The sequence below is a fragment of the Pituophis catenifer genome, unplaced genomic scaffold (assembly GCF_029215685.1).
Source record: "Pituophis catenifer annectens isolate HBS135680 unplaced genomic scaffold, rPitCat1.0.hap2 SCAF_2, whole genome shotgun sequence".
NCBI classification, from domain to species: Eukaryota; Metazoa; Chordata; class Lepidosauria; order Squamata; family Colubridae; genus Pituophis; species Pituophis catenifer.
Genome location: NW_027256882.1, coordinates 125,792,512 through 125,805,435, shown reverse-complemented (window position 1 = coordinate 125,805,435; position 12,924 = coordinate 125,792,512). Strand labels below are relative to the sequence as shown.

Below are 12,924 nucleotides of genomic sequence, written 5' to 3'. Positions count from 1 at the left end.
TCCTTGTTTACATTCAGCTCAAATTATTCTTTCACCTCTATTAGTGTAGGAAAGTTACTTATCAACATTCTTACCTTCGGACTGTGGACAAAGGTAAGTTACAGTTTGTTTGTTTTGAAGGAAAATATGGAGTGCTTGTCGATTGAAAGTTCGGCAGTTCAGTGGTTCAAATCCCTAGTGCTGCATAAAGATGTGAGTTCCCATTACTTGTCCCAGCTTTTGCCAACCTAGCAGTTCGAAAGCACATAAAAATACAAGTGGAAAAATAGCGACCACCTTTGGTGGGAAGGTAACAGCGTCCCATGCGCTTTTGGCATTTAGTCATGCTGGCCACATGACCATGGAGACGTCTTCGGACAGTGCTGGCTCTTCAGCTTTGAAATGGAGATGAGCACTGCCCCCACATTTTTCTTTTCCCTGTTGGTAAAGTTCCTGTGAATAGTTTAATGTCAAAATTGAAAGAGATACTAAAAGGGTGAATTTACAATGTAAGGGGTGAAAATGGTTCTTAATGTAATTGAATCATTTAAGTTAACGACAGGTGGTTCTTGAGTGTTATTAGGATGATTATACATTAGGATTAATTACATAATCATGCAATGTAAGATGAAGGAGCCCTGGTAGTGCAGGCAAATTCTGCCCACAGCCTAGAATTGACCCTGATGGGGCTCATGGTTGGCTCAGTCTTTCATCCTTCCAAGATAAGTAAAATGAGGACCAGATTGTTGGGGGCAATATGCAAATAATGTTCTACATTGTAAGCCACCCAGAGAGTGTTGTAGATCACTATGGGCCATATAAAAGACTAAATGCTTATTGCTATTGCTATGAAGTTGCTAGGCTGATTTTTTCTGCTCTAAAAAGACAAACCAGGGGAGGTTAGCATAATTGTAGTGATGCAGGGAATTCTCATTTGGAGAGCATTGTCCCAGAAAGCAGGGCCCCATACTGTAATTGAGCTATTTGCAGTCATCTATATCTTAAGGTAAGGTGACCAGACGTCCCGCTTTTGGCGGGACAGTCCTGTTTTTGAGCAATTTGTCCCGCGTCCCGCGGCATTTTAAAAAAGTCCCGATTTTTCATTCTGCCTCCTGAGGCCCGGCTGCCTCCTGAGTCCCCGCTGATGGCTAGAGGGAAAAAAAACTGTTTAAACTCTTGCCGCGGGGCTTCAAAGGGCTGACCTACAGCTGATCAGTGTTAAAAAAAAAATGAGTAGACCCATGCCTGCAAAAATAGAAAAAACAGCCCCTACAGCTTCCGCTAGGTTAATTAGCTGTAAAAAGTTCCTGGAGCAGATTTTGTTCCCCCTAGCTATGCTGAAAACAAAGGCGAAAGCGAAAGTAAAGCTGCAACGTGACAAAATGAGGCAGAGAGAGATTTCTTTCTTTTTCTTTTTCCTCACCAAAAAAGGTAGGTGCAAAACTGCAAACAATGGGAAATTTAGGGCAAAAGAGAAGAGTTCAAGATTTTAAAACACAAAAGAAAAAAAGCTCTATTTAACTAGGGAATTGTAATAATTGAGATACTATTAATAATTGTATATTGTGTTGAAAGCAGAAATGGTTAAGTTGTGGTTTGGAGGAATATATGGGGGAAATTATTTGGTTTATTATTATTGGTAAATATAATTAATTGATTTGTAAGAAATTGGATTGCATGGAAATAATTGGAATATTCATGTTCATATTGATTAATATACAAAAAAGATAGTTATATAACTAATTGATTTATATTAAAATGTTGAATTTGTATTAAACAACTGTATTACATAATTACATAATTAACCAATGTGAGGATGGATATAAAAATAGATGACAATGGGAAGGGGTATAATATAGAATAGAAGGGAAAAATTGAATTTGATTAAGATTAGAGATGAGGATGAAGGGTAATATTGTTTTTTTAAAAAAATAGATGAGGAATAAATATGGCAAAAAGGAAATATGGAAATCGTAAATTTAATTGAAATGACTAAACACTGTTTAAATTTGTGAACCAGCCAAATATTCTGTTCAAAGAAAATACATTGTATGTTTGTATATGTGTTTCTAATTATTGCTATTTATTCATATTTGTTCTCTTTTATTCCTTAAAGTTTAACAATTCATTCTTTATCTTAATATCTTTATATTTGCTTGGGGTTGGCTTTCTTCCCTTTCATCTTTTTTATTGTACAGCAATCTTTCTCCTCAAACCTACCACCTCTCTCTTTTCTTTCCTTCTTACTTTCTCTTCCCCCCACCCTCTTTTTCTCCTCCCTACTTCCTCTTCCTTTCTCCTTCTCCTCCTCTCTTCCTCCCTCTCTTGCCGTCACTCCTACTCTAATTTCCCTTCCCTTCCTTCGTCCCTCTCTATTGCTGTATCCTTTTATGCATATGGACTACTCAGAGGGCTGAAAAAGTGATTTTTGACTGGTCCTCACACTTTTGACCAGTCCTCGAACTTATGACTGTCCTCACATTTTACATTTTTGCCCTATCTTGTCACCATGGTGAAGAGAAGCAGTTGTGAAATGAGTGACATGGTTGTTAAGAATGCTGCACGGGCATAAATGTGAGGATGGTCAAAAGTGTGAAGACCGGTCAAAAGTGTGAGGACCTGTCAGAAATGACTTTTCAGCCCTCTGAGTAGTCCCTATACACATAGCCATGGCCACCTGGTCACATGACCAGCTAGCCACGCCCACCCAGTCACATGGCCTCCAAGCCACGCCCACACAATAAGCCACGCCCACAAAGGTGTCCTTCTTACCAATGTTAAAATCTGTTCACCTTACCCTATACACATAGCCATGGCCATCCGGTCACATGACCAGCTAGCCACGCCCACCCAGTCACATGACCAGCTAGCCATGCCCACAAAATAAGCCACACCCACAATGTCCCTCTTTACCAATGTTAAAATCTGGTCACCTTATCTTAAGGCAGGATTTGGACTGTCCCTTATTTAAGCTGCAAAGGATTAAATACTTTCCTATTTCTTAATAATTTCCCAGAACGAGATCCTGCAGAGCTGGGAGGGTACATAAGAATGTGTTTATTTCTGGTATTTCTTCTAGAGCCAAAAATTTGAATTTTTTCCCCTTGTTTCAGATAGACTCTAACTGCCCAAACCTTGTTTCTCCCCTCCTCTTTCACCCTTATCTGATGTCATGTTAAGGGACAAAGTTGAAAACCAGTAAACATGCTCCCATGACCCAGTTAGGATTTTTAAAGATAAGACACACAGAGAACAGATAAAAAGTCCCACACATTAACATTTTTCTTACTGGCCTGCGTGGACCCTACAATGCTGGGATGTTTCTGTGCAAGGAAGATGATGGGATTATTGATAGAGCCTGAAATGCAAAGTTGTCTTGGAGGCAGCACAGCTGATTAGGCAATAACAGCTGAGAAAGCAAAAACGTGCCTTTTTCTTAGGGCTCAGAGAGAACGATTTGCCCTAAGTCATCCAGCTGGCTTTCATGGCTAAGGTAAAACTTAAACCCACACATGTCTTTTACTTTCTAGCCTGGTGCCTTAACTGCTAAACCAAGCTGTCCCTCTTATAAAAGCTTGCCTTTTCCTTGGTTCCAAGGAAAAATAAAACAAATTTAGCATACACATTTTAACAATAACTTCTCACCTTTGATTCCTTTTAAAGCTGGTATTCCTTCCTCAAATCCCCTTTCTACCTATAGATACAAAATATTAACTTCCTTACAAGCAAAGCATATACAATTGTGAAATTGTGAAAATCAAAGCTGTAAGCATGGCAGCTCTGCTTATCCCTACATGCCGCTCATCCCTTACAATGCAATAGAAGGTCATGTTGTGACCTTCTATTGTGAAAGTGTATCCTTTCTTAGCAAAAAAAAGGTTGAAACTGCTCCTTCTTTTGACAAGGAAGCCCTTATTGATTTTCACCAGAGAAAAAAAGGAAAGTATAAGATTTCCCCACTCCCCTCCCCCACTTGCTTCCTTCTTCTGTGGATGTATTTGGAACATAGTTAAACTTTAATGATTATTAATTTAAAAATGGAAATATTATTAAACTAACTAATATGGACCTTGTCTAGCTCAAAACTCAACAGATGTTAATTAAAGCTTTTTTGAAGAAAGACACTCCTTTGTGAGCAGAAGAAGTTGGGGGAACTGGCATGTCTCTTGCTAGAGTTGATTGGCCATAATTGCATGGCTGTGAAAGAACTACCTGCCTCTTGTCATAGGTCACAGGCCCCACCATCAGGACCTTTTGCTAAAATGGACACTATGGTGGCACCTAGTGACCCAGACTACTACAGTTCAGCCGAAGTGGCTAGCTTGGGGAGGAGTTCTTGCAAAACTAGAGCTTTACGGAACTTTATTGAGTTTTTTCCCAAAGTAAGACCTCAGCCAGATGGCCCACCAGATCCTCAATGAGAAACCCAAGATTCCTCTGACATCCAACAAGGTCCATCAGGCATGTTGGATAGGCTGATTTTACAGGTTCTATCTCCTGGTGAGATGGGCTGACACTAGCAAATCAGAAAGTAACTAGAGAATGATTTCATAATAGCAACAGAATGAAAGTGATGTTCTCTGAAACTAGATATGTTGCAACTGCTACAAGACAAAAACTATTGTTTGACCCCTGGTATGCATTGGAGGTGTAGTGATTTGGGGCAAGTTCATTTGTTGCCATGATGGCCATAAACTCCTGGACTACCTTAGGCTTAAGGCTATCAGATACAAAGTTAAACTCCCCATGATGCAACAGCCTCAGGGTCTCTATTGTCAACCTAACAGCAGATCGAGATGCCCAAGCAGACATGATGCCGATCAACAGGAAATATACCAGCAGCAATCAAAATTTCTGTCTAGAGCACAAATTCAACCGAGGGGTCTCACATCCAGTTTGCACCAGGAGAGGAGAGGAAAGGAGAGGAGAGGAAAAGAAAGGAAAGGAAAGGAAAGGAAAGGAAAGGAAAGGAAAGGAAAGGAAAGGAAAGGAAAGGAAAGGAAAGGAGAAAGGGAAAGAGGGAGAGAAAGACCTTTAATTCATCATGATCCTGACTTCTTTCCTTGTTTTAATTATTGAACACAAGTGTCCACTGAACGTTTAACAGCTCATGTCAGAGAGTAGTGACACTTATTTTGGAAGTCCATAAACAAAGACTTTACATCTGTGTCTTTGGTATCCCCATCCAGATATAAGGTGAAGTTCTGGAGCAAGATGTCAAAGAACAGGAAGAGCCAGGGCCTCTCCTTGACAGGCCCTCTTCCCTGAAATAGCAAACAAGAAAATAAAGCTTGCTTGCTTGCTTGCTTGCTTGCTTATTCATTCATTCATTCATTCATTCATTCATTCATTCATTCATTCATTCATTCATTCATTCATTCATTCATTTGACAACAAGTACAAGGAATAGTATAGACATAGACAAAGTATAGACATAGACATGGACACATAAAAAAAATTGGCACAAATAAAACGAAATAAATAAGCAAAACATAGCCATAAACACATAAAATGAGTACATATAAATGGGAACAGTAGGACAGGGATGGTAGGCACGCTGGTGCACTTATGCACAGCCCCTTATGGAACTCTTAAGAAACATGAAAGGTCCACGGTAGACAGTTTAAGGTAAAAAACTGGGGATTAGAGAGACTAACAACTGGATCAGGTAGAGTGTTCCAGACATTTACTACTCTATTGCAAAAGTCATATTTCCTATAATCAAGATTAGAGCGAATTACATTGAGTTTGAATCTATTGATAGCCCTTGTGTTATTGTGGTTGAAATTAAAGTACTCATTTACAGGTAGGACATTTTGGTAAATAATCTTATGAACTAAGCTTAGGTCGGAATGTAGACAGCATGGTTCGAGGCTATCAAGGCCTAAAATTTCAAGCCTAGTGGTATAGGGAATTTTATTTAGAGCAGAGGATTTGATACTCTTCTAGAAAAATATCTATGGACCCTCTCTAATGTATTGATGTCTGAAATACAGTGAGAGTTCCAGGCAGGTGAGCAGTATTCAAGTATAGGTCTGGCAAAATTTTGTATGCCCTGCATTTGACAAGAATGCAGCTATCCAATTATACAGGGGTCCAGAAATGCCATAAAATTTTAGTTTTATAAGTAGTTTGTTGGGCATTACTGAATCAAACTGGTTGAGTTGAGAGGTCCAAATGTTTTTGCAGTGTATGAGTTGCAGATTACATGGACAATTTTTCCCTGAAACCAAATTGTTTATTAGAGAGTAGGTTATTTGTTGCTAAGTGGAGAGTGATGGATTCCATGACTTTACATGTGATGCAGCAAAGAGAGATTGGTCTTTAATTCTAAACAAGGCTGAGGTCACCTTTTTGAAGATAGGTATGACTATTGCTAATGACCATATGTCAGGCAAGGGGCTCATTCTAAAAGATAGTTCATAGATGGTGCTTAGAGGTTCAGTTATGGCGGAGGAAAGCTTTTTAAGAAAGAAGGCACATCAGGACCAATAGATAGAGATGGTTTAAGTTTGTGTAGTGCCCTTATGACGGTATCTTCAGTAAAATCAATGTGGATTAGATCATTGAAATTGGATGAGTATGACTAGGAAATGAGGGGGAGATGCCATTGCTGTTGACAAAGACTGAATTGAAAAAAGTGTTGAAGAGATTAGTTTTATACTCTGGTTTCTCTTCAGATCCTATAAATCTTTCACCTAAAGATTAGTTTTAATGGCATCATCATTACAATCTTCACCATTTGGCCCTTTTAGAGATGGGGTGGATTTTGAATCTTTTAATTTGGCATTTATGAAATTATAGAAGGCACGATTGGATTTTGTGTGTAACAACTCTTCCTCCTGTCTGCAGTGATAATTGGCATATGGTTTTGTATCGGTTTTTGAAGTTAGCTACATAGCCAGTTTTATTTTTCCACCAAAGTGATTTTTTTTTATTGGAGTTTCCTTATTGACATGGGTAATGTGTTCTTTTTGGCTTTGGATGTTATGTTATGTTTATTGGTACATATAGATTAATGACTCTTTGAACTTCAAGTAGAAAAGTGTTATAATAGTCTTCTGAAGTGTTGCAGTCATTGAATAGGAAGTACAATTTAGGAAGTACACCTGCTGGAATTATGCCGGATTAAAAAAAAAAAACATGGATCAGGCCAGCACATGGTAATACATCTAATCTGTTTTAGAAGATGGTACCTGCTGAGAATGGCATGAAAGCATTTCTTTTCCTAAACTGGCTCTTTTCATTCAAAAAATGATCTGGGTTGAACTTCTCTGGAATCTCAATGTACCAAGGAGAGGACTGGCACAACACCCATGTACTAGAAGAAGGAAGTGAGGATCACAATGTACCGAAGAGAGAACTGGTACAACAACTATGTACTAGAAGAAGGTGTTGAGAAAACAGATGACATTAGTTGGTGTTGCTTCATGCAGATTAGAAAGAGCCTCACTTGCCTCAAATAAAATAGGCCGGAGGGGGCAATCTGCAAACATTCTGAAATGGAATGAAGGGAGAGATATTTGGTTTAACTAATTTATTTATTAAATTTATACACCTCCCACTATCCAGGGGCAACTCTAGGCAATTTACAGTTCTATAAATAATGCATATAGATGCATATTTACTAATGCCTTGAATATGAAGTATCTCTCAGTACATAACAGTCATCTTTTATTTTCTTCTGTAGACTATTTTGATTAGTAGTTTTTATTGCCACACCTTGGGAATGTGGTAACCATGGCATTTTGCATCACCAGTTGTACTTCCCATCTCACTCTCCAAAGTGACTCTAGGCAATTTACAATGTCATAAATAATGCATATTAATACATATTTATTCAAACTGCCTTGAACGAACTCTGACTATCTAAACCATCTTTTTTCCTTCTGTAATCTATCTTGATTAGTAGTTATTATCAGCTAACTTTGGGAATATGGTAACCATGGAATTTTATGTCACAGGTTGTTGCCCATGGAAGGGTCTCAAGCAGGGCTGAAATCCAGCAGGTTCTGACAGGTTCTGGAAAACCGGTAGTGGAAATTTTGAGTAGTTTGGTGAACTTGCAACCTTGTAACTTCTGGCTACATGTTGTTTGTATTTTAGGAATGAAAACTGTGTCAAGGGTGGTAAACGAATATAATTTTCCATGAATATGCAGTATGTCTGTGGAGACTCTCAGTTATCCAGGTCATAGTTTTCTCAAAGGTGCTTTTTCAAAAGGCAACCGGACTGGTTTTTTTTGTTGAGGAAGAAGAAGACATCTTGCTTCTCATCCAAGAAGCTTCATTGTCCTTACCCAACACTTTTGGCCCTTTTCTCCATAGGTCTTTCTTCTTCTTCTCTAGTGGCCCATCAAGCTTGCCCTTTGAATTTTTCTTGTGGTGCTTTCTTTTCCTTTTTAATTTATTTACTTATTATCTTTCACTTATTTTTTTTTTCCATTTGTATTTAATTTTTAACTTTGGTCGGAGGATGGACATGTGTTTATCCCAAGCATGATTAAACATAGTTACTGATGATTAACCTCCTACCTCCACTGCTCTTTCTGTAAAGTAATACTTTCTAACTTTACTGTTGAACTTCCCTCCTCATTTACTAATTTGTTCTTGTTAAAATCTATATTCCTTGGTTCCGGAGACTGAAATCTCAACTCATTAATCAGCATCTATACATTCTAATTTTGTGTGAACTAAAAAAAATCCCCAAACCTGAGAGAAATGGTTGGAAAGCCCACCCTAAAAAAAATTTCTGGTTGCCCCCTGTGGTACTTCTTCCTTCATTATGAATTGATTTTCTATGGACTATTTCTCCTGCCAAAATAAACTTGGTTAATAATGAACATTCACATACCTGACCCTGTATAAAGATTTATTGAAAGTTTAAACTCTCTATAAGCATTTGAACTACTAATGGCCAAAGGAAATTGGCAGTAGATAAGAGTGGAAGGAATTCAAGATGGGCTGGACTGTGGGCACAAAGGGACTCATGACACATGTGGACCCTTCCTCTGGCTCTGCCTGGTGTCATCTCCTACAAAAACTCAACACACACTAATTAAACCTTTTTTTTGGGGGGGGGAAGAGAAGCAGTCCTTTGTAAGCAGAAAGATTTGGGGTGGTAACTGGTGTATCTCTCGTTACACTTACTTGGCTGTAACTGCAATGCTGGCAAAGAACCACTTGCCTCCTGTCATTGGCAGAAGGCCCTACTCAGGACTTTCTGCTAAGTTTTATGGAACTTTATGGAGTTTTATGCAACTAAGGACTCAGCCAGATGGCCCACCAGATACTACAACCCAAGTTCCTTCTGATATCCAACGAGTTCCATCCACCTTGTATGGGCTGATTGAACAGGTCCTGGGTCTCCATGAAATGAGTGACACCAGCAAACCAGAAAGCATCCAGAGAATGATTTCACCAAGACAGTAGACTGATAATGGTGTTCTCCAAAACTAGATCTATCGTACCTGTCATAAGAAACAAGCTAGTGTGTAGTCCCTAGTAAATGTTGTATCTAGTGATTTGGAATCTGTCCATATTTTCCATGATAGATACAAACTTAAGGTAAACCGCACCAAACTCGATTGCAGAAAATATGACTTCAGCAACAGAGTGGTCAATGCCTGGAATACACTACCTGACTGTGTGGGGACTAGGGCTTCTGTGCATGTGCAGAAGAGTGTGCGCGTGGGCGCAATATGAACCAGTAGTAAAGGTAAGTAGAACCCACCCCTGCACCAAACCATCAATAACATCCAGATGACAACTGACAATAGGAGGCTCTTTTTCCTGTTCATCAAGTTTGTTCCTAATGCCCATTACAGGAACCTACAACCTGGCCTTATGGGAAGATCATGAAACTAGACAATTGGATCACTCTCAACCAGTGAATGTAACATCAGCAAGTGAGGATCAACTCCAAGATCCCACCATATCTTCCCTTCCCCACTACGTCCCAGTGTTCTTGCTCAGCCTCACTCCCCAGATCTCCCACATCTCTTACATCCTAAGGCTTAATACAAAATAAAACCAAAATGTTGTGGAATAAAATGAAAAATGAAAGTTCAGCCAAATGCTCTTTGATAAAACTGGAAGAGAGGAGCTAATAGGTCAACACACGTTCAGCATCCTGTTTCAAATGTAGGTTATTCCACAACATCATTTTCTCATAATACTTCTAAAAGAGAATCTTGAACGAAATCTTTAGTATGAATTATACATTGGTTACTTGCAGAATATAGCTTAGAGAAACTTGTATGAAATATTTCAAAAATATTCTTAATTTGCCCATAAAATGTTATCAGAGCAGAGATAATAGTAATTATTTTGCCATAAAAATAAAATGTCCTTCACAATCATTGTATCTGTATTCCACATCAGTTTTAACATTTTCTTTCAAAGTAAAAGCTATCCCACATGCTTTATTTGAATATTTATTAATATAGTTCAACCAATCCATTTTCTAGGTGTTAAAAGGAGCAATTTGTAGGATACAATACGTGCCAGGAAAGAAGGAAAGGGAGAAGATGGAAATAGAGGGGAGGGGGGAAAGAAAAAATAACAGAAGAGAGAAGAGAGAAGAGAGAAGAGAGAAGAGAGAAGAGAGAAGAGAGAAGAGAGAAGAGAGAAGAGAGAAGAGAAAGGAAGGAAGGAAGGAAGGAAGGAAGGAAGGAAGGAAGGAAGGAAGGAAGGAAGGAAGGAAGGAAGGATCATCACTTCCTTCCTTGTCCTAATTATTGAACACAAGTGTCCACTGAACGTTTAACAGCTCGTATAAGGGGGTATTGATTGTTATTTTTGAAGACCATAAAGAAAGACTTTAGATCTGTGTCTTTGGTGTCCCCATCCAGATAGAAGGTGAACTTCTGGAGCAATGTGCTGAAGAACAGAAAGAGCTCCATCCTAGCCAGGGCTTCCCCTGGACAGGCTCTCTTCCCTGCAATAGCAAACAAGAAAATAAAGCTTATTTAGGAAGTACACCTGATGGAATTGTGCCTGATAAAAAAAAAATAACATGGATCAAACCAGCATGTGGATTTGTAATACCTATCCCAGAGGACTGTACCTGCTGAGAATGGCATGAAAGCATCTTTTTTCCTGAATTGGCCTTTTTCATCCAAAAAATGATCTGGGTTGAACTTCTCTGGAGTCTCCCAATGGAGAGGATCATAATGTACTGAGAAGAGGACTGGCGCAACAGCCATGTACTAGAAGAGGGAAGTGAGGAAATAGATGACATTAGTTGGTTTTGCTTCATGCAGAGAAGAAAGAGTTTCAAATGAAATAGGCCAGCAGGGAGCAATCTGCAAACATTCTGAAATGGAGTGAAGGGAGAGAGATTTGGTTTAATTTATTTATTTATTAAATGTATATACGTCCCATTATCCATAGTGACTCTAGGCTTACAATTCCATAAATAAGGCATATTAATACATATCTACTGAATTGCCTTGAATATCATCTCAAGTAACAGTCATCTTTTTTTTTTCTTCTGCACACTATCTTGATTAGTAGATTAGTATTTGTTGCAATATTTTCAGGATCAGACTCAATAAAGATAATAGAAGTTAGAGATTTAAATATATCTCTCTTTAATCATAATAGGCATTCTATATTCGCTGAATATTCAAGATAGAAGCAAGGAAAATGGGGAGGATGGCTCCTTATATATACAAGGGGTGGAGCCAGGAATGGGAGTGGTAAATTATGAATACATTAAAGTCCAAAGAATAAGTTAACCCCTGATGTTCCATATATACATTATTTACACATTAGAGAATAAGGCATTTACATCTGACAAATCCCCCTCTAAATGCCGGTTCGTTATACAACACCAGTTACATTCAGATTCAGGACAATATAATACATATAATTTAGAAGTTAAATATTTGTGTTGTTTAGAAGGTAAGGGTTTTGTTAATATATCAGCTAATTGTTCAGAAGTATCACAATGTATTGCTTTGATGAATCCGTCTTGAGATAGTTGTCTCACGTGTTTAAATTTTATATCAATATGCCTGGACCTTTGTCCAATTGCATCGGATCTAGATATTTCAATGGCCGCTTTATTGTCTTCATGCATAATAAATGGTAAAGTAGGTTTCTTCCAAACATCTGTGATCAAATCATTGAACCATACAAGGTTATTTGCAGCTTTAGACAAGCAAACATATTCCGCTTCTGTGGTAGAAGTGGCTACCAGTTCTTGTTTACCAGTATACCAGTAAACTGGACAATCGTTCAATAGAAAAACATAACCAGAGGTACTCTTTCTGCATGATGTATCACCAGCCCAATCTGCATCAGCATAACAAGTAATTTTTGGTTCTTTGTCATTATTTGGTTCCAATATTAAACAAAAATCTAATGTACTTTTCAGATATCTTAAAATTCTTTTGACAGCTTCCCAATGATACAAGGTTGGTTTGCTAACATATCTTGACAATAAATTGAGAGGTAATGCAATATCTGGCCTAGTCCAATTAGATATATAAAGGAGTGAACCTATAACTGATCTGTAAAATGTGTTGTCTTTAAACTCAGGGGAAGATTCATCAGTGTTTCTAAGAAAATCAGTTTGCATAGGTGTGTCACATGTTTTGGCATTATTTAAGTTACATTTGTTTAGGAGTTCAATAATTTTATCTTTCTGAGTAAGTTTGAATCCCCTTTTAGTTTTGTTAATTTGTACACCAAGGTATTTATTCACTCTACCTAGTGATTTCAATGAGAAATGTTCGTTTAACTTATTTACAAAGATTTCCCTGCTCTCTTTATGCTTTCCAATATATAAAATATCATCCACATAAATTAATACAAATTCAATATGATCATTACTCTTTTTTACAAAGAAACAGTTATCAGCAGTGGTGGCGTTGAAATCCATGGTCTTAAGTACTTTTACCAAACAATCGTACCATCTTTTGCCAGATTGCTTCAATCC

The 12,924-nt window shown here is 38.1% G+C and overlaps 1 protein-coding gene across 3 annotated transcripts in view; it reads right to left on the bottom strand.

Annotated features, from left to right (window-relative positions):
- Nucleotides 1-10,412: 10,412 nt before the first annotated feature.
- Nucleotides 10,413-12,924, bottom strand: part of LOC139312571 (cytochrome P450 2C20-like) — a 30,079-nt gene continuing 27,567 nt past the window's right edge. For all 3 annotated transcript variants that reach the window (XM_070937473.1, XM_070937472.1, XM_070937474.1), the window contains 2 exons: nt 11,047-11,188; nt 10,413-10,917 (listed from right to left, as the gene is read on the bottom strand). In XM_070937473.1, the coding sequence (XP_070793574.1) occupies nt 10,715-10,917; nt 11,047-11,188 (345 nt within the window). In that variant the 3' untranslated portion in view covers nt 10,413-10,714. The remainder of the gene's footprint in view (nt 10,918-11,046; nt 11,189-12,924) is intronic.